At 31.5% G+C, this 21,838-nt stretch overlaps 5 protein-coding genes across 10 annotated transcripts in view; 2 read left to right on the forward strand and 3 right to left on the reverse strand.

The window, feature by feature from the left end:
• The window catches only part of LOC138933166 (membralin-like), a 57,787-nt gene extending 44,648 nt beyond the window's left edge, over positions 1-13,139 (reverse strand). Inside the window, exons 1-8 of one of the 4 annotated variants that reach the window (XM_070295711.1) lie at positions 12,926-13,139; positions 11,391-11,759; positions 10,990-11,225; positions 10,660-10,879; positions 10,329-10,467; positions 9,863-10,094; positions 9,606-9,696; positions 7,180-7,237 (exon numbers count right to left, since the gene is read on the reverse strand). In XM_070295711.1, the coding sequence (XP_070151812.1) occupies positions 7,180-7,237; positions 9,606-9,696; positions 9,863-10,094; positions 10,329-10,467; positions 10,660-10,879; positions 10,990-11,225; positions 11,391-11,657 (1,243 nt within the window). In that variant the 5' untranslated portion in view covers positions 11,658-11,759; positions 12,926-13,139. Of the gene's footprint in view, positions 1-7,179; positions 7,238-9,605; positions 9,697-9,862; positions 10,098-10,328; positions 10,468-10,659; positions 10,880-10,989; positions 11,226-11,390; positions 11,760-12,848 lie in introns of all 4 variants that reach the window. The other 3 variants (XM_070295708.1, XM_070295709.1, XM_070295712.1) reach the window with 3 other exon arrangements.
• On the reverse strand, positions 998-3,645 carry LOC138933061 (cytochrome P450 9e2-like). The gene is made up of 2 exons (XM_070295522.1): positions 1,412-3,645; positions 998-1,337 (listed from the first exon to the last, which is right to left on the reverse strand). The coding sequence occupies exon 1, from the start codon at positions 2,980-2,982 to the stop codon at positions 1,432-1,434; it is 1,551 nt and encodes a 516-aa protein (XP_070151623.1). The 5' UTR covers positions 2,983-3,645; the 3' UTR covers positions 998-1,337; positions 1,412-1,431.
• On the reverse strand, positions 4,114-6,095 carry LOC138933060 (cytochrome P450 9e2-like). The gene is made up of 2 exons (XM_070295521.1): positions 4,475-6,095; positions 4,114-4,388 (listed from the first exon to the last, which is right to left on the reverse strand). Exon 1 carries the CDS (start codon positions 6,049-6,051, stop codon positions 4,495-4,497), a length of 1,557 nt encoding a protein of 518 aa, XP_070151622.1. The 5' UTR covers positions 6,052-6,095; the 3' UTR covers positions 4,114-4,388; positions 4,475-4,494.
• Positions 13,140-13,654: 515 nt separating the features above from the next.
• Positions 13,655-16,359, forward strand: LOC138933350 (rho guanine nucleotide exchange factor 39). Its single transcript, XM_070295974.1, has 8 exons — positions 13,655-14,001; positions 14,074-14,204; positions 14,276-14,497; positions 14,756-14,942; positions 15,027-15,439; positions 15,521-15,664; positions 15,817-16,053; positions 16,133-16,359. The coding sequence occupies exons 1-8, from the start codon at positions 13,905-13,907 to the stop codon at positions 16,271-16,273; spliced, it is 1,572 nt and encodes a 523-aa protein (XP_070152075.1). The 5' UTR covers positions 13,655-13,904; the 3' UTR covers positions 16,274-16,359.
• Positions 16,360-16,637: 278 nt separating this feature from the next.
• On the forward strand, positions 16,638-21,784 carry LOC138933349 (E3 ubiquitin-protein ligase Topors). Of its 3 annotated transcripts, none has more exons than XM_070295972.1 (7): positions 16,638-16,727; positions 17,743-18,198; positions 18,323-18,550; positions 18,710-18,981; positions 19,085-19,261; positions 19,599-19,803; positions 20,088-21,784. In XM_070295972.1, exons 2-7 carry the CDS (start codon positions 17,780-17,782, stop codon positions 21,223-21,225), a joined length of 2,439 nt encoding a protein of 812 aa, XP_070152073.1. In that variant the 5' UTR covers positions 16,638-16,727; positions 17,743-17,779; the 3' UTR covers positions 21,226-21,784. The 3 variants fall into 3 exon arrangements, with proteins under 3 accessions (XP_070152073.1, XP_070152072.1, XP_070152074.1); XM_070295971.1 differs by lacking the exon at positions 16,638-16,727 and adding an exon at positions 16,741-17,079; XM_070295973.1 differs by lacking the exon at positions 16,638-16,727 and adding an exon at positions 16,754-16,818.
• The last annotated feature ends 54 nt before the right edge of the window (positions 21,785-21,838 follow it).

A 21,838-nucleotide genomic window follows, 5' to 3' on the forward strand; every position in this document is an offset into this window, starting at 1 on the left:
CAATTAAGTCCGCTTTATACGCTTTATGTGCCACATGTCCTAATGTATATTTTTATATATTACATATATATTTTACTTCTACAAATGCATGATATATATAATAAGTAAAATTATAAATAGAATTCTGTCCCGATTTCTATCACAGATTGTAGAGTATCTAAAGCGAGCTTGAGAGTACAAATTTCTGACAACATACAATCAAAAATGTTGGAAAAACATTATCAATTAGCAAAAATAAATAAAATTGAACGTTAAACATTATTTCGAGTATTATTTAAGCTACAAATGCGAACATTACTAGTTTTTGAAGCCGATTTCTTTAAGTTAATAAATATAAAATCAAGTTAAAACGCTCGTACAAAATAATAAATAATTTTAATAAAAAAATTTAATATAGTTAATTTACTTTCTTAACGAATAAAAAAATTGATAATAAAAAATTGGAAACAAAGTACATTAACGTGTTTATAAATAGTTAATGAAAATAATAAAAAATGAAAAAGAGAAAATAAAATATACACGCACACACAACACACACGCACAGATAAATTTGATATATACAATACATCAAAAAATAAATTAAATTTTAGCGTGTGGTTTCTAAATTTGAATATTGTTGCAACGTATTTTTACTTTTAGTTTATTTTATTCTCATTATCTTATCATTCTCGCACAACGCCAATCCAACAAAATAACCTTTTCATTATCTATTGTAAACGTTTATCAATACTTTATTGTTATTGTCATCATCAATAGTTGGAAAATTTCGTTAAAATAATGATTTTTCGATTTTGTTGTACTTTAGAAATTTTGATCATACAAAATATTTAAAACCGTTACATACCTTTATAATGTTTCTAAAGACATCCCGAAAGCCGTTAATTAAATTATCATATCAATTTCAGACAATGTCAAATAGAGTGTTTAATTTTATAAATTACAAAAGACATAATCAGAGTTAATATAAAAAAAGAAAAGCGAAAGAGAATGTCGAAACTAATAAAATATAAAATATATTTATGCAGTAATAAAAGATTTCTTCTTATATAAAGAATAAACATTTATATCATCTTTATTAGAACGTCTCTATCATGCTATTTGCTGATACAAATACGAGTTACGTAAGTCGAAAACTATCAATAGAGCGAGTAAAGTCGAGAGCCTACAAGGTCACGACACTCAGTACTCATCATAATATTTCACATTGTCATTCCTTAACAGTAATAACGCAATAGAAATAGAATAATAAAATATATAATATTGAATTAATATAATATTCAAATAGCATAATGATGATGTGTCGTAGATAAGTCCTAGACTTCAATCATCTGAAGAAACTGAAAAATTATACACGATTAAACATTTCGAAAGAATTATAAATGCTCCTTTTCAACTATAAGAAAATAATTACTGTATTTCGTTACAAGCTCATCACGTTTCTCTTTTCTCCAAACCGATCCAGAATCCGCCTTCAGGTGTCGGATTGAAATCCCTCTTATCGTATACAACAGGCTCGACAGTTTTTTCCGTTTTCTTCAGGATAAATTTTTGCAAGAGATGAGCTATCAGAATCTTGGTCTCCATGAGAGCAAATCGATTGCCAATACATTTTCTAGGCCCGTGTCCAAAAGGTAAGTAAGTATACGGGACAATATTGTGTTTATTTTCTTCGCTGAATCTTTCGGGATCAAACTTGTCCGGGTCCGGAAAGTATTTGGAATCATGATGTAAACCGTAAACGGATATTACCATTATGCTACCAGATTCGACAATTACGCTCTTGCAATCCGGCTGCGACGGAGGCAGCTCGTAATTTTTAATGCAAAGTCTATCAGTGAAGATTACTGGTGGATACTTTCGGAGTGTCTCGTTAATCACCATGTCCATATAAGTCATCTTCGACAGCGATTCGTAAGAAATCTCGTTATCTTCGGCCAGATGCTGCTGCACCTCCTCCCACATGCGATCTTGAATGTCTCGATTAATCGCCAACTCGTGAGCGATAAAACACATCAGCGTCGAGGATGTTTCAAAACCGGCAAAGAAAAAGATGAAAGCTTGCGAAACAATGTCATCCAATGTCATGTTGGGACCGTTCTGCTTGTCCCGAGCCTGCATTAATAAGTGAATCATATCCGGCCTGGTGATAGCTTGTTCGTCTCGAATTTTGATGGTCTCTTTAATAATCCTCTTGAAAAACTCGGCCGTAGACGTTGAGGCGAATCCCGTCATACCGAGTAACTTGGCAAAACGCGGAAATACACGCATAAACATTAACTTGAACATAATTAGGAATCCGGAGAAAGTCTTGGTCATCTCTATTCCCCTCACATAGAACTCGTTATTTTGATCCTTCATAGAATTCACGCTTATGCCAAAAGCCGTTGTTGCGATTACGTCAGTGGTGTATCGTCTGAAGATCTGCTTCGTCTCAATCGCATTACAAAGTTCCGGATGATCGACCAGGTAATCGACGAATTCACGAGAACATTTTGATACTAAATCGAACATCATCTTCATCTTGTTAGCGGTAAAAGAGGGACTTAACGTGTTTCTCATTTCCCTCCAACGATCACCGCGTAAGGAGAAGATGTTCTTACTGAATAGCGGGTCCAGACTTTCGTCCACGAAGCTGCGATGATCGTGGAAAATTTCAAAGTCCTTCACCAACACTTCCTTGATCAATTCAGGATCGCGCAGAAGCACAGCAGGTGTGGCAAATTCCATCGTTCCATAATACTTAGCGTCCGGAAAGTAATTGTATAAAAAAGAACTATGGTCGACGTTACTCAGTTGGCGCAGAAATGCTTTCCAACCCATTACAAAAGATCGTAATGAATCGGGCAGATAAGGAACACTTTTACCTCTCCAGTAAAAATATACATGATGCACCAGTGCGACAAATTTAAAAACACCGATGATAATCAGAATGGTCAGTAACAATCCAAAAGGCGACGAAAATAAGAACGAAAATAATTCCATCGCGACGTGAGGATAACATACAAACGAATGGCTCCGGCGGACAAGACGTGAAACATATAAATACAGACGGGTATAAGCGCGGATCTTATCGTGACAGAAATAAAGAGGGGAGAAAAGAAAACGCCTTCCTCGGTATCACCAATTGCTGCGTCAATCGCGCGGAATACGTCATGTTTTAATTCATACGTATATCCATCTAAATCTATTTATCATCACAGATTCTTGTCAAAAGTTAAAATTTAAAAAAAAAAATTTCCATTCTCGTGTCAATAACAACTTATAATATTTTTTTTCCACATGAAAATACTTTTCAAATGATTTCGCTTAATCGTTACTTCATTCAATTTGTATTGCATTCGACGTCATAAATGCCTTTATATTTGAAGACAGTTGTTTTCGTGACGCCGAGTATACTTGTGTATAATGAATCTATACGATTATGAAATACAAATTATAATTATAAAAATAAAGTGAATAATAAAAGCTTATCGAATCCATTCTGACTTTTGCACAAAAAAACATTCAACCATTGCTGTCTACTTGGTGACATTAAATTTGTATCTTTCTTTGATATCTTTAAAAAATACTTGTAATCAGAGAAGTATAAGCAAATTTTTATAATATCTTATTAAATTAATATATTTATAGCATCGTTTCTTTGTTTGTAAAATTATTCAGATTTTAAGTAACTAAACTTGTTATAAAAAAAAGAAACATAGCATATAATTAGCTTTCTGAAAAAGATTGATTAAAAAATAAAGACTTATTTTAATAAACCGAACGTAGAATTAACAACAAAATTCTGATATTAATTTGTGTATCAATCGCGTACATAAGAATTTCGCAAAAATAATGATTTTTCGATTTTGTTGCACTTTAGAAATTCTGATTATAAAAAATATCATCTAGAAATGTTACATTTTTTACAATGTTTCTAAAGGCATTCCGAAAGCTATTAACTATATTGTCATATCAATTTCAGATAATAGAATGTTTAATTTTACAAATTGCAAAAGACATGATCCGAATTAATATAAGAAAAGAGAAACAAAAGAAAATGTCGAAACTAATAAAATATAAAATTATTTATATCGTGATAAAAGATTTCTTCTCATATAAAGAATGAACATCTTTACTGCAACGTCTTTATCATGCTATTTGCTGATACAAATACAAGTTACGTAAGTCGAAATCTATCAATATGAACGAGTAGAGTCGAGAGCCTACAAGGTCACAACGCACAGTCCTCGTCATAATATTTCACTTTATCATTCCTTACTAGTAATAATTTAATAACGCAATAAAAGTAGAATAATAAAATATATAATATTGAATTAATATAATATTCAAGTGGCATAATGATGATGTGTCGTAAATAGATCCTAGACTTCAACCATTTTGAAAATCTGAAAAATTATACACGATTAATTTAACATTTTGCAAGAATTATAAATAAATCAATGCTCCTTTTCAATTATAAGAAAATAATTACTGTATTTCGTTATAAACTCATCACGTTTCTCTTTTCTCCAAACCGATCCAGAATCCGCCTTCAGGTGTCGGATTGAAATCCCTCTTATTGTATACAACAGGCTCGACAGTTTTTTCCGTTTTCTTCAGGATAAATTTTTGCAAGAGATGAGCTATCAGAATTTTGGTCTCCATAAGAGCAAATCGATTGCCAATACATTTTCTAGGCCCATGACCAAATGGTAAGTAAGTGTACGGAACAATATTGTCTTTGTTTTCTTCGCTGAATCTTTCGGGATCAAACTTGTCCGGGCTCGGAAAGTATTTGGAATCATGATGTAAACCATATATGGATATCATCATTACACTACCAGATTCGACGATTACGCTCTTGCAACCCGGCTGCGGCGGAGGCAGCTCGTAATTCTTAGTGCAAAGTCTATCGGTGACAACCGATGGTGGATACTTTCGGAGCGTCTCGTTAATTACCATGTCCATGTAAGTCATCTTCGACAGCGATTCGTAAGAGATCTCATTATTATCGGTAACATGCTGCTGCACCTCCTCGTGCAAGCGATCTTGAATGTCTCGATTAACCGCCAACTCATGAGCGACAAAACACATCAGCGTCGAGGATGTTTCAAAACCGGCTAAGAAAAAGATGAAAGCTTGCGAAACGATGTCATCCAATGTCATTTTATGGACGCTGGGACCGTTCTTATTTCGAGCCTGCATTAATAAGTGAATCATATCCGGCCTGACGATATCTTGCTCATCTCGAACTTTGATGGTATCTCCAACAATCCTCTTGAAAAACTCGGCCGTAGACGTTGAGCTAAATCCCGCCATACCGAGCAGCTTGGCAAAACGCGGAAATATACGCATAAACATGAACTTGAATATAGCTAGGAATCCGGAGAAAGCTTTAGACATTTCTATTCCTCTCACATAGAACTCGTTATTTTGATCTTTCATAGAATTCACGCTTATGCCAAAAGCCGTTGTGGCGATTACATCAGTAGTGTACCGTCTGAAGATCTGCTTCGTCTCAATCGAATTACAGAGTTCCGGATGATCGACCAGGTAATCGACGAATTCACGAGAACATTTTGATATTAAATCGAACATAATCTTCATCTTGCTAGCGGTAAAAGAGGGACTTAACGTGTTTCTCATTTCCCTCCAGCGATCTCCGCGTAAGGAGAAGATGTTCTTACTGAATAGCGGGTCCAGACTTTCGTCCACGAAGCTGCGATGATCGTGGAAAATTTCAAAGTCCTTCACCAACACATCCTTAATCAATTCAGGATCACGCAGAAGCACGACAGGTGTGGCAAATTCCATCATTCCAAAATACTTAGCGTTCGGGAAGTAATTGTACAAGAAAAGACTATGGTCAACAAAACTTAGACGGCGCAGAATTACTTTCCACCCCATTATGAGAGACCATAATGAATCAGGCAGATAAGGAACACCTTTACCTCTCCAATAAAAGTATCCATGTTGCACCAATGCGACAAATTTCCAGACACCGATGATAATCAGAGTGGTGAGTAACAATCCAAAGGGCGACGAAAATAAGAACGAAAATAATTCCATCGCGACGTGAGGATAGCGTACAAACGAATGGCTCCGTCGGACAAGACGTACAATATATAAATACGGACGGGTTTAAGTGCGGATCTTATCGTGATAGAAACGAAGAGGGGAGAAGAAAAAACGCTTTTCTCGGTATCATCATTTGTTGCATAAATAGTCGCACATCAATCATATTTTAATTCAAACGCAATAATTCATTTAAACATATCATCACATATTCTTGCCAAAAATTAAGATTTTTAATAAAGGGGAATTTCTTTTCTCGTTTCAATAACAATTTATAATATGTTTTCCACATGAAAATACCTTCTAAATGATTCCGTTTAATCGTCACTTGATTCAATTTGTATTACATTCGACGTCATAAATGCCTTTATATTTGAAGATAGCTATTTTCGTAACGCCGAGTATACTTGTATATAATGAATCTATACGATTATGGGATTCAAAGTACAATTGCAAAAGTATACAATAACAATTTTTTTTTTAATTATCGTTGATTTCCGGGGAGAGAAACAAAGAAAATAATAAAAGCTTATCAAATCCATTCTGACTTTTGCACAAAAAAAACATTCAACCGTTGCTATCTACAGACTTATCGACGTTAAATTTGTATCTTTCTCTGATATCTTCAAAAAAATACTTATGACGAGAGAAATATCAGCAAAGATTTATAATGTCTTATTGAATTAATGTATTTATAACATCGTTTCTTTGTTCGTAAAATTGTTCAGATTTTTTAAGTAACTAAACTTGCTACAAAAAAAAGAAACATGGTATATAATTAGCTTTCTGAAAAAGATAGAAACGATGAAAAAATAGAAAAGATAAACAACAAAGGCTTATTCTAATAAGTCGAACTGCAGGACTAGCAACAAAACTTTGATATTAATCTGTATATCAATGGTAGATAGAAATTTTACTCATAGATAATAAGACTAAGAATATCGTTGATTCATTGTTTTCAATTCATGATCGCTTGTTAATTGATTTTGCCGACACGCATTTTGCTGAATGTATACATATATTCTTTCTTCTTTTCCTTCCCTCTCTCTCCCCTTTTTCATTTCTCTCTTTGAATGATAAAAATAAATTGAAATATTGAAATATATGTATTTTATTACTCACCAATAAAGACGAAGATTTGATGATGCGAGTAGCGCAGTAACATCGAGATAGACACCGTCTGAAACATGACAAAGAACAAAGAAACAATTATTATTAAATATTCTCGAATAGACAATCATAATTTTCGACTATATAAAATCACGATGTATACATCGCAATTAGCGCAAATGCGATTGACGTTGATTAAAAATATCGATCCGCGAATTATGAATTACGGATCGTCTGTGATATTTTGCGCGAGTAACTTTGACAAAGTTACGGCGTCACGTAAATTGCGAACTGGTCGCTCGTAGTCGGTTAGCGGGTTGAGCGAATGTTGAAATTGAATTGCGATCGGTTCAGATTGAACCAGCACCTGACACCCTCGAAGATAATCCGTTATTTGCAACAGGCAGCCTTAGTAATGGGGTCGAGTTGGTCCTACTTTCTATACGAATGCGCAGATGTTATTAAAAAGAAGGAACAAAGAGAGTAAGAGCGAGAGAGATAAATAAAGAGTTAATAAAAATTATTTGTTATCAGCTTCTTCCTACGAGAGAATGACATCGACGCAGTCAAACTTGACAATTCTTTTTCGCTCAAGAATCTAACTTGAATACACTTCCATTTCTGTTCAGTTAATAATTAACATCCCTTTAAATTTATCTCAATTTCTCTTTATATCGTGACTAATAGACATCTCTTATGACAAATCTGACTATCTATACAGTACGGTCAGTCGAATTCGATATAAGAGATGCAAGCCCCAGAGGTTGAAGCGGATGCGAGCGACAAACGCGCAAACACAGAGGCAAAGCAGGAGAAAGATAAAGGAAGAGGGAATAGTATTTCATTATACTGTATCTGTATCGCATTGTAACGGAGCGCCGGACGTCGCGTGCACATGACAGAGGAGATATATACGGGAGGTGATACGTGCACGACGACAGTCGCGTGCACGTGACTAGACCGACAGCGGGCCATCAGCGTGGGCGGGGATGGCCCCAGAGCGAACCCTCTAGGCAACCGGGGGCTCGAATTCACGTGTCGCGCCACGAGCGAGACTCGCAACGCAACCAACCGCCCTCAATCCTTTACCCGATATATTGGCACCGCCAATAATGGTTGCAAAGCGAACCGCATTGTCCAGAAACTAAAGAACAAAATATCTCGCCGCTGAGCGGCAATTCGAGCCATGAGGCGTCGCCGACGAATTCGTGGCGACGTATCCATCCGCAAATCCGTCCACGAGGAGTTTTCGCAGTAATAATCTCCCTCTTCCACCTCCCCCCACCCTCCAGCCTACCTCACCTTCTTCCATGAGCAGAAGCGTTCGATTCCCTGACACAATTAAATAAATTTCGAAAATATCTCTGTGGATGTATAGTTCTTGTAGACTTCTTTCTTTGTGCTATTTCTAGAATAATTGTACAAAAAAAGATAACGATTTTAATATTATGCGTGAACGCTTTTTGGTACATATATATTGATATGTGTGTGTAAAATATACGTTACCATTGAAAGCATCGCGTCAATTACAAGTTTCGCCGGTGATCTCAAGCGCAGTAAGCTGCAATCTATTCTACCACAATTTGATACAAAATTACCGACACGGGGCCGCTACGATGAATATGATGCCTCTAATAATCTTGATTTATACCCGACGGTTTCAGCTGCAAAGGGATCGCGCGCGGAGGATAGGACACGGGGGACAGGAAAGTTACGCGCGCAGACGGGTTACTTTAACGGATGGTTAGTTTGGATTGATTGCCATATCATTTTACACATACGTTAGATTATCATATAGGCGAGCGTGAAATCGTTCCTCTCTCTGATGGAGAAGAATTTATTATCACCGAAAAAATTTCTACGTGCCACATACACACGGACTAACTTGAAATTTGATGGCGCACAGCGATCTTCTCGCGATATCTCGATACTTTCGACAGTATGCACTGCGTACTTCAATCAATAGATTTTTTTTCTAGACTCTAGAGTATTTGTTATTTTATAACGAATCCGGTTGGATGCACTGACGCGCACGAAAGTGCGTCCGATTCTATATTAGTTTTCATTACCAACCACACACAGAAAATTAAGTATGATAGATAATAAATAAAAAATGAATGATAAATAAAAATTGATAAATCGAAATAAATAAATAATAAATCGACCTAGAAAGAATTGATTTTAAACATATACACACAATAACCATATAAAAAAAAATTTACATCCCAGTCCCCAAGCATCTATATGTTATACAGAGATTAAATTTTTTGCATTTTCTTTCACATAAATATAATTTTTTGTGTATGTTTTTCGTCATAACTAATGTGATATATTGCATAAGGCAATAAACATATTTTACTTTAATACATTATCGAATCTTGTATAATGATATAAGCAATCGTTGAATAAATCAAGCGTAAGACTCATAAGATACTTACAAATACAAGCATGACGAAAAATGCGGCCAAGTATGATGTTCGTGCCATCCACATGCTCACAAATCGATAATGTTCTCCTGTGACCACATTCCTATACAATTAAAGATTAAATAAATTTTTTATTTCAATATCTACAATTTTTTTATGTTTTTATCCACAATTTTATCAGTAACATAATTCTATATTAACTATATATATATATATATATATATATATATATATATATATATATATATATATATATATATGTTACTCACCGCAAGAAACCCTTGTTGTCTTCATGTTCCGCCAATGTCTTGATGCTTGCCATCAACAAATCGTCATAACCCAAAAATTCATCTAATATCAATCTTGAAAATGCATCACCAAAACATTTGTCATTCGACGGATCCAAAGTGACAATTTTAACTGGAATATTTAATCTTTGTCGAGCTGCCGGTGATAATCGCAAGAAACCATATTCCAATGAATATTCCACAATATAGCCATCTTCTGAAAATATTGATAAAAACTTAATAAAAGAAAAAAATACAAAAAATTTTAGAATTTTATTTTTTACCGAAACAATATCATTTTTACATATATGAGAAGCAGATGATGACATGTACATAATAATTTAGACAAGTATTAATTATACTCATTTTTTTTTTTTTTTATCTACTGTCCTCTCTCCCCAAAAAATTGAGATTTATAGATAATATATTTTATTGAAACATTATTTACCAGCCCTAGCCATTTTATCAACATCCAACGTACGATCTTTTAAAGGTATCACATTATCTTCATTTGAATGATTACTGATTTCGGGCACTTCTGTGGAATTACCTTCCGTATTTGGAACAGACCACTTTCCATCAAATAACTAAAAAATAAAAAAGTATATAAATATATCATCTTATATATATTAACACATACGTAATAAAAGATATTTAAATAATATTTGTGGTTCAAAATATACTTAAAAAATATAATATACTAAAAATCTTATTTCCTATCAGATTATTTTATTATCAGTATCTTCAAATTAGAAAACACATGATTAACAAACACATACTGTTTCTTTAGCTGTATTTAAACCATTCCAAAGCTTAGTTGATAATGATGGGCTCATTGTTGTATTTGTAGTGCTTAGATCAGAGTTTTGTGTCTCTCTAGAAACTGTTGCACTTCTTATATCTTGCTCAAGTGATGTCAAGTTCTCATGACTTTCTTCAACAGATGCATTTGTAGTGTCTCGTTCTTCATCAACAGCCGATGGCTCAATATTTATGAACCTAATGTAACAAAATTAATAAAAATATATAACTGTTTCGCTGTATGTATACAAAATTTTAAAAGCACTCGCATTTCTTCTTATTGTATAAATACTTGAATTTGAACTTACCCATCTCTGGTTAATATTCCTAAAGCATTAGTTAAATCATCAACTTTTTCCTGTCTCAATTTTTCCTCTTTGGCATAACTTTTCTCTATGCTATAATCTTCTCCACCATTTCTGAGAATTTCCACTCTCAATATACCATCCCGTGGCCATTCATCTCTTATATGTTCTAAACAATTAGTTGGTGCGCGAGAAAATACTATATGGATATAAGCTAATACAAAAAATGCCAATATTGCCTGTAAAAAAGAATGAAACGAAATCTTTTAATATTTGTTTAATTTCTTGCTTATTTATTTATGTAGAAAACTTTACTTTTATATGATATTAATCATACTTATATATAAATAGAAATTTAATATAATATAAACATTTTGCAAATATATATATATATATATATATACCTTTAAAAGAACTATAAATTCTATAAATCTCCTAACAGGCCTTGGAAATGTTCGTGCATAGGCTAGCGCTGCTTTTATAAATAATGCATGAAATAATCTATCCCGCACATTAATCAATGGGTTTTGATTATTGTTATTTCTAGCTATATTCATATTATTATTATTTAAAACTGGTCCTATCACACCAGCAAGACTGTGAAGATTGTGCGCCACTGCGCCGTTTTGATTATTAGGTACTGCAACAGCAGCACCGCTTCCTTGTGACATTCTTGAATATCACATAAGTAGCTCTCACAAAAATAAGAATTCAAATTTGTGTACAAACTATTTATACATTTGTCATTTCCAATAATTTGCTGGAGACATATTCTGAAACAAATAATAGATTTTTAATTAACATTGTTTAATCAATCTAGACATATTTATAAGTTTATAACGAAATCTATAAAGGAAATACATCTTTTAATATTTTAGTTTTTATAAACGAAAAACATTCTTAAACTAAATATTCTTATACACTTATAAATATTTTGTTGTTTTTTTCTGCAAACATAATGTGGCAATTTAAATAGCTTCAAACACAAAATAATGATTTTATCATTATCAAATGCAACATTGTTTTTTTCATCATATATATTTTGAGAATTTAATTTAAAATAAAAGAGCTTGTAATTAAATCTTAATTTAGCAATCTTTAATAGATTGTAAATTCTAGATCACAGTAAAGTGAATAGTATGCCGAGTCACACAATCTAATTCTGATTTTTTCGTTGTATTAAATATTATACTCGTAACTCTTTTAATATGATTTATTATCATCATACATTGCGTAAATATTCTGTTTGTTATGATATCATTATTTTTATTTGCTAAATATAAATCTAAAAGAAATAGAGAATATATATACATATATATAGCATAATGCTCACTATTTACGCTAAGTATAGAGAAACATGTGTATGCTATATTAAATATTTTTAAAGTAAAGTTAACAATATCAATAAACTAGATGGAGACACGTATATATAAAAGTTAATATAAAAATCTAGAATTTATATTACAAGATATAAAAGAGAAATTTATCTAATCTAACCTAATTTGCAAAGTGTGTAATATTCAATAGAATATAACCTATTTTGCGTCAACATCTAAATTTTCGAAAAAAAGAAAAAGGAAAAATTCAGAGAGAATCGCTTTTTCGAAGAACTCTTCGACTCTTCTACATACCAAGTTTATTTCTACCCGTGTTGAATATAACGAAGTAATATAAATCGCGCATAAAAACATGTAGGCAAGACAATGACACTGAATATTACTCCGTTACGTAATTTTTAGATTGAAAAAAAAAAAAAATAAAATCCGTCAACTATCTAGAACAAACGTTAATTGCATTAATTATATCCCTTCACAATCTGTATAGCGGTTATATATTTCATACAGAGGATAATATCGATATACCTGATATCTTGTGCTTGGTAACATCAACCGTTGTCGAATTTTCAAAAGTTTTTAAGAACAAATCTGGCATGTCATACCTTGTGACAGGATTGTAGTAAGAAATGTCAGCTATTTGGACGACACCGTTATCCCTCTTTCGTTAACGTGGATCAAATTCAATCGCGGAAAATTCCTGTGTATTCGCCTAAGAAATACGACGTTCGCAAAATTGTCACTTCATCGTCGTATGTTTTGATGTATACCACATAAAATCGTATCAGATTGTACCGTCCACTAATCATCGTCTACACGTGCAGGTTCGTCAATCGTGATTTGTAAAATGTGTGAGAAAAAGAAATAACTAGATACGATCGACGCATGGATTCGATGCTCATTGGCTTGGCGCGATAAAGACAGATTCAATTGGTTAGCGCAGATTAAAGACTTCAACGACGCTCGTGTAACTAGTCAGGCTGCATTCCGATATTTACTGCCAGTATTAAAAATCTATAGTGCACGTGACATAAATTATACATTTTCAGTATTGACAGTTAATATCGGAATGCGGCCTAAATGTATGTTTATTTATTTTAATGTATTTTCAGTTTTTTGCTAGAAAGAACGATCTTTCAAAAGTAAAAGAATGATGCACATTCGTATAAAAATCGTATAAAATACCTATATTCTGGATGAACGGTTACCTTTGTTAGGGATTTGCTGACGATTGATTACTGGTTGCAACGCATCCGCATCAGCCAATCAAAACGTTAGCGTCGTATCTATAAACAGCAGGTGTTGCAGTTGTCAAAATTCCATTTAAATTTTAACGAGTATATGCAAATATACCAATATCTATTATAATAAATCGGAGCAACAGCAATACAAATTATACTTATTCAAATTTTTGAAGAATAAATCGAAGAATATCATTCATTTTACCATATTATTGTATCTTAAACAAAGAAAAAAAAAAATTTATGATATATTGCTATTTACATTTATATTTTCTATATACACAAAAATAATTTCTTAGCGAAGACAATATTTTATACATATTTGACATATTTTAATGCAATTATGTATTCGCCATTATCGCCACAAACTAGTCTCAGTTCAGAATTAAGAAAGATCATAAATGAAAGAAATATGTTGAGTATGCGGAGCCGTATGAAAGGTATATATAAAATTTATATTTTTTCATACATTTAATAACAGTTTTTATAATTTTATATTATAATATTTTTAGTTTTACATGCTTTGAACGAAGACAATGAGAGATGCGCAGAGGAAAGAGAAAGAACTCTAAGATCACAAGCCATTCAAGAGATATTAACCACAGAAGTTACCTATTTACAACAATTGGAGATTTTGGCAGAGGTATATTTTAACATATCTTTAATTATAAAGTTGTTATAAAATTTCATTTTTTTAAATCTTTGTTTCTGTAGTTTTTTATACAACCTATTCTTGAAAGAAAATTATTGAATCATCCATTACTTGTCACTCTATTGGAGAACATAAAGACATTATATAATGTGAGTGGTGAATTAGTGGCAGGAATAAAAAATAATCCCGACAATATCACCGAAGTATTTCACAAACTGGCACCTTTTTTTAAACTATATTCCATTTATGCTTATGATTATACACAAGTGCTGAATCTATTACAGGTAATTATCAAGTATTATAAAGATTTATTAAGCGTCTCAATTTACTCAAATTTAATGCAATTTATACTTTACAGAGAGATATTATAGAGAGAGCTCATATTTATACATATATATTTCTCAAAAATCTTATATAATCTTAAAAATATATATGTATTGATATTAAATATTTTTAATTAAATAAAATATTTCTGTTGAGAAATATATAGAAACAAAAAAACATTAGTATTAAAATTTATCTACAAGTTTATCTTTTTCTAGGCAAGTGAAAAGAGTGATCCTATATTTAAAAAATTTATTTGTGATCAAGAAACAAGACCAGAAGTAAGTAGGAAATTATCTTCGTTGTTAATTACTCCAGTGCAAAGAGTACCAAGATATCAATTACTTGTTAAAGAAGTGTTGCAACATACTCCTTATAGACACAGAGAGTATAGATCTTTACAAGGTAATTACATTTATCAATTTATTAGCCAACATACATAATTTTATTTTAATGTATAATAATTTTAATTTAATATTTTGATTATAGCATGTTTAGTTGAAATTGAAAAATCTGCAAAACATATAAATACTTTAATTGCACAGAATGAAGAAATGCAAAAATTGTTAAATCTTCAAAAAAGCATTGTTACTTCGATTAATCTTGTTAAGCCTGGTAGAATATTAATCAAACAAGGACCATTAATGCGTGTTTCAAGACGAGGCAATTCTGCTTATAAGAGATACTTTATACTTTTAAATGACACTTTATTATATTGTAAAGGCGAGCCAGGAACTTCTTTAAACGTATCTTGTGTTCTACCATTAAACAAGTGCAGTGTAACTTGTGTTCTAAGCAAGAAACTGTTTCGTATAACATGCTTACATGAAACATTCCTATTATACTCAGAAAATGGCGATAGCAACGAGTGGATGCAATCTATTGAAAGCGCTATCAGAAAAGTACTTGTTATATCGTTAAGAACATATATATTTTATGTTCAGTTCTACCTTTGAAATATTGATATATTGTTTCATTTTCAGTATACTGAATGTAGACAAACCTTAAGAAAGGAAAGTAGCTCAAGAAAACCACTTAGACATAAGAATATTAATGAATTTCCATCAGATAATATACCAAAAAAGTCCATTAAAAGGAAAAGATACATGAGAGATGAACAGATAAAAGTTACTATTTTATGTGCATAAATTATTAATGATATGTTCTTTAAACATTTAACAAAAAACAAATTATATAAAAAGCTAATTTGTTTAGAAAATTTTTCCACATATATTATCTTTACAAATATAGTAAGTTAATGCCAATTTCTGTATTACAGGTATCATTGGATTCTTCCAATATTATATATTTTAAAAAGGATGTAGAAGGAGATGATGATATTTCACAAGAAAACACTTGTTTATTCTTTTGCACCAAAAAATTTAAACGAAATCAGTTTTCTAAAACTGGTGATAATGTTCCTCGAGTAAAAGATATAAAATTACATGAAAATATAAACAAACAATATGTACCTACGTATAAATATTTAAGAAAATCAAATAATTATAGCAATAATGTAAGTAAAAAATATATATTTTAATAGAAACAGAATTCAATGCAATTTACACTGCAATAACATATAATCTTCTCCTTAGGATTTAGCAGTAATGAGGATGCACGAAACAAGTTCAATTGCGTCGATCATTGAAGGAAATGTATCGTCACCATTTCGGATACTCGGCGAATTTTTTACCTATATCGGTACATCTATAAAAGATTTTTTTACATTCACATAATTTATTAAAATATTCTGTTGTAATATAAGATGATAAGGAGAAGATAAATTATTGTTATTATAATGATATAGAACTACATATTGTATTGCGTGTGTATGTATATGTAAATTATTTTATTTTAAAGTATAAAAATAACTAAATTTCTTGCATGATCAGATTCTTATAACAAGTATATGTTAGCCGAATGTTATAGAGTTGAAATTGATTGAAATGGAGATCAATGATTATCAACTTGTCCTCTCCATGTCAAAAATCAAAATCTTCCCCTCTCGCCAGTTAGTCACTATGAGTCACTAACCACTGATACCACCACAGATTGAGAGACAAAATCCACGCGTGCGCAATGATGTTCCTTTGATTTGAGAACATTGCGTTACACGCGCAGTGTACTGATCACTTATGGCCAGAGCTATAGTAGAGGGACTGCTGTAAAAAAACATATTTGTTCTCGTAGGTAGGTAGATAGACATCACGATCAATCACAAACGGTGTACTCTACATTATACATTTGCGATAGTATAGTGCGTCTGATGCCAAAGAAGGAGGTGATAAGAAAGTAGAAGGGCGGAGAGCAACGTTATCTGTTCGGAAAAGTTAAAAATACTGCGATTGATGAAAAACTATCGAAAATACTCCGAGAAGCCAGTGAAGAGATTTATAATGCTCTTCGTTCTTCTCTACGATATTCTTTCCGTATAATTATTCATCGTCCTAGCATCCCGTGATTGTTTAATACAATTTTTAATTAATCTACGCTATTCTATCAGAACTGTGGAAATCGCTTCTCATCTCATCGACTTTACAAAGTGAGAAAGCTTCTTATGAGACGCAATAATGGACATGGACCACAGACGTCCGTTTCCAATATTTTCTCTCTCACGCGTAATATAATACGACGATATATATCTCTAGAAGAAATAAAGTGCTACGAGATACATATAGACGTATATATATACATACATGATACGTCCTAATTGACGCGAATCATATTCGATGGAATTTTGTAGAAACAATCTTTTTTTTATATTTAATTTTGCTATAGTCATCGTGTTATAGTAATCAAATGTTAGATGACATGATAATTGTATCTTGCTTTCACATTTATTAATTAATCATTATATTGTAATATTATATTATATCCTATATATATATATATATATATATATATATATATATATATATACATGACACAGCATTAATATATTATTTTTTATATAAAGATCCAGCCAATGTTAGTATTATATATGTATTTTGTATCAGTAATTACATGATTTATTTATAAAGTAAATTGTACTTTACAAATATATGCAAATCATATAATTATTATAAAAAAAAAAAAAAATTATTTTATCTCTGAATAAGAAATTGCTATTATATATATATATATATATATATATATATATATATATATATATATATTTATATATATATATTTATATATATTTATATATCTTTTTTTTATTTTACAGAAATTTCTTTACGAATGGATATTTGTAACAGATAGCAATGGAAGGCCCATTAGAAATAAAAAACTCTAGTGTAGACACTGGACAGGAAGAGTCTATTAAATCTGAAGCTCCTATACAAAACCCTGATAGTAGCGAGCGAAACGATGGTGCTACCTCTCCGCCACCAAATTGCAGCATTTGCCTAGGAAAATTAGTTAACACATCTTTTACGGACAGTTGCCTGCATCAATTCTGTTTTAATTGTTTGCTCGAGTGGTCTAAAATAAAAACAGAATGTCCTCTATGCAAGCAAACATTCAAGTCGATTATACACAGTGTGAGATCGGAGGAAGATTATGCTCAATATCATATACCTCGCGAATTAGCATCTCAAATTTCTCAACCACAAGTTGCTTTGGATTTCAACTTTGGCATCGATGGCAATTGGGACGTTGTTCCTCGTCGATTTGTCTACAGGTATTATATATATATATATATATATATATATATATATATATATATATATATAAGTAAAGTAAATGTATTGTTATAATTTGAAAAAATTCATATTTATAAAGTAATTTTATACAATGTTTCTTAGGACGACAATGACTGGCAATCGCCGCCACGGTGTGCTATTAAATCCAGAACAAGTTACAAGACGCGAACAATTGCCGAGTATGGCACCTCAAGTGCCTAGAGAAGAGCGCAGACGTAGGCGTGCTAATCCTACAGATTATCGTCGTACCGTTTATAGGCATGGTATATGGGCTACTTCATTACCTGACATATTTGGACGTTTCCGCGAATGTAGTGCCGAGTACTACAGGTAAATATTTCTTAAAGTTTTTAATTTATTCTCTTATATATTTTTTATATTTTGAATTATTGTATAAATCTGTAACTTTATATTAAAGAATGTTTTATAGAAAAAATAAAATTATATAAAATAATATATTTAAATTATTTTATTAATTATATATCATAGAAGACAACCACAAGAATTAGATCGCCTTATACCATGGATAAACAGAGAGTTGCAAGTTTTACTCAATAACGAACCAGGCATTATTGCGTACGCATTGAGCATAATAATGAATGGCTTAACTCGATTTGATATTAGAAGTCCTGAATTTCGAAATATTGTACAACCTTTCCTCGCTGCGCATACAGATCATTTTGCACATGAATTATTGAATTTTGCCCAAACTAACTTTGATCTAGTTGGATACGATCAATCTGTTACTTATTTGCCACGTGGTTTGTATTTATATGGATTTTACAATTAATAATGATATATATATAATTACAAATAATAAATAATATACATATTCATGTGTACAAATCAATGTACTTGTTACAGGTTTGTCAAATGAATATGCAACCCGTATTGTATCACCTATATCTAGTAGCACTAGTAGCAGCAGCAGTATTACTTCTGATAACTCGGATGTACGAATACTCGATGAAGCGATTGATTTAAGAGTAAATACCGAAATACCTACATTGCCCACAATACCACATTCTATCAGCGTACCAGGTAAAAAATTAATGAATTATATCCCGGATCACATTTCCTAGTTATACATTTGTCAAGAAGAAGAAAAAAAAGAGAGAAATAGAAAGAATAGAAAAAAACGGAATACACTCGCAAATCATAATATCAAAGAGCACATTTAAAAAATCATGACTATATGTCAAAGAAAAATTTAGAATTCTCTTTTACTTAATTTTAAACAAATTATACAAATTTTCAGTTGTAAGTAAATACAATAAATACAAAATGAAATTTACATTGCTTAGCATGCTATTGTACTTCAAACTTTTTATAATATATAGTGACAAAATATAATATATTATTATATATATTTATTTAGGACCTAGTACAGTATATCATAGAGTAGAAACACCTTACAATATACCAGAACTCTTAATCGTTTCGTCGAGTTCCTCTGAATCAGATGGCGAATGCGAAATAATTGGCTATGTGAAACCACGTCATGAAAGAACACCAGAAATCATAGAATTACTTTCTTCTGATTCTGAGCATTCTGTTTCTCATATATCTAATGGAAATATACAGTAAGTTACAGAAAAACTATATATTAAACACATATGTGGTTATATAGTCTGCATTTTGATATTCACTGCCAGTACTGGAAATCTATAGTTTAAGTCATGTAAACTATAGATTTTGACTAGCAGTGAACTTCAGAATACGATCATAGTGTTTATCTTATTCAACTATTCAATCACAATTGATGTGATAATAAAGTGTCTTTAAAAATTGTTTACACACATTTATTAATAGAAGGATAGAATAGAATATGTAGCTATCTAAAATCTAATCACTGTTTTCTTATCAGATTGAATCCAAACAGAACATGTCCGGAAAATTTGTCGCTACCAAGTACATCTCATACTGTGAAAGGATCATCTATATCATCTTGTTCAACAAGTAGTGATTCTAATTCTGACGATAATTCAAAACAAAGTAAACGAAATCATGCTAGAAAATCAGGAAAAAAGACAGTCGTAGAAAAGTATAAAAGATCATATGAGACAGAAAATCGCAATAAACGATGCAAAAAGAGAGTATTCAGTTCTGATTCTAGCTCATCTGAAAGTTCAAAAAATGTAATGAAATGTAATGAAAAACGATCGAGAAAGACAACATATAGAGTACAGGCTAAAGGTGCAGGGAGAATAAAACTTATTAAAAAAGAGGAAAGTTATTCGGATGAAGATTCATCTAGTAGTGACAGTAGCAGTGCGGAAACTGATAGTAAAACGAAAATCACGAAGTGTCGTAGACAATATAAATCGAAAAGAAATCGTTCTCCCAGTGTCGATTATGCAGCGAAAAGTGGAAGAACAACAAGAAACAAGGAGAGAACTTTAATTCTGGAAAAGTTGAAGTCCAAAAACAAAGATCAAAAGTGTAATGAAAGCAGACAATCCAGATCTAGAAGTAGCAGTGAATCTTCTAATGTTTCTGAACGAGATAAACGGGCAAGTTATAGGCACCGAGAATCTCGAAACACGAACGAGTATGGAAATCAAGAAGACAGTGCCTCAATAAATAATAAAGATATGCCAAGAAATGAACATAAGTCTAAATCAAAAAAGAAAGCATATTACTTTGAATCTTCCGATTCAGAAGATGGTCATTTAAGGTCCAATAGTCAGTGTAGTAATCATTCTAATAAATCTTATTTGCGTTGGAGAAAATCAAAACATAAAGAAAAACATAAAGACAAGGAGCGCCACAAGTCCAGGATATTCAATTTATCGCAATCGAATGCAAGTACAATCTTAACTATGTCCATTTCATCGAAAAATGACACTTATCCGACGAAACATTCCGATCGTAATAATTCCGATTATAAAGAAAAACATTCGCGCAAAGAATCGAAACATAGAAAGCCTGAAAATGAAAAGAAGTCGAGATCAAAGAAAAAAAAGCGACGTATCCGATCTTCTTCTGCTTCTAATTCAGGATAATATTATTATATGCATCGCGATTTATATTAGTCAATATTAACATTATGTAATAAAAATTTCGATTTAAGATAACATTTGAGTTTTCATAGCAAAAAAAAATCTAATATGTAATCTAGTTAATTTCATGTGAATGTAGTTTATATCTCATTTTGTTCATACACATATTGTACAATCGTAAATTATAAATTTTAATTCAAGAGTATAAATTAATTTCGCGATTGTCATACACACATATATACATATATACAAATTCGTTATATTAAACCACAAATAATGTTTTAAAAGGATATTTATTAATGTTATCTTTTTCTTAAGAATTAGCATTCATATTTTAATTTTGTTATATTTGCTTGTGGTACAAAAAATAGTTCCATTCATATTAAAAAAAAACCAGCAACATTCTAATCATGAAGAAATATGTACATACTAAAACACACATTGGAATTTGGATATAAAATACACAATCATGTTATTATAATATTGATGCAAACATTATTGCCATATAATGTATTATGCAAGACATGTTGAATTATCACGTTATCTTTCATGGGAATATAATTTTGCAGCACTATATATATATATATATGTAAAATATGTGCACACAAGTTATTCT

Source organism: Polyergus mexicanus, unplaced genomic scaffold (genome assembly GCF_030449975.1).
Source record: "Polyergus mexicanus isolate NDT 795.1 unplaced genomic scaffold, iyPolMexi1.0 SCAF_5, whole genome shotgun sequence".
Lineage (NCBI taxonomy): Eukaryota > Metazoa > Arthropoda > Insecta > Hymenoptera > Formicidae > Polyergus > Polyergus mexicanus.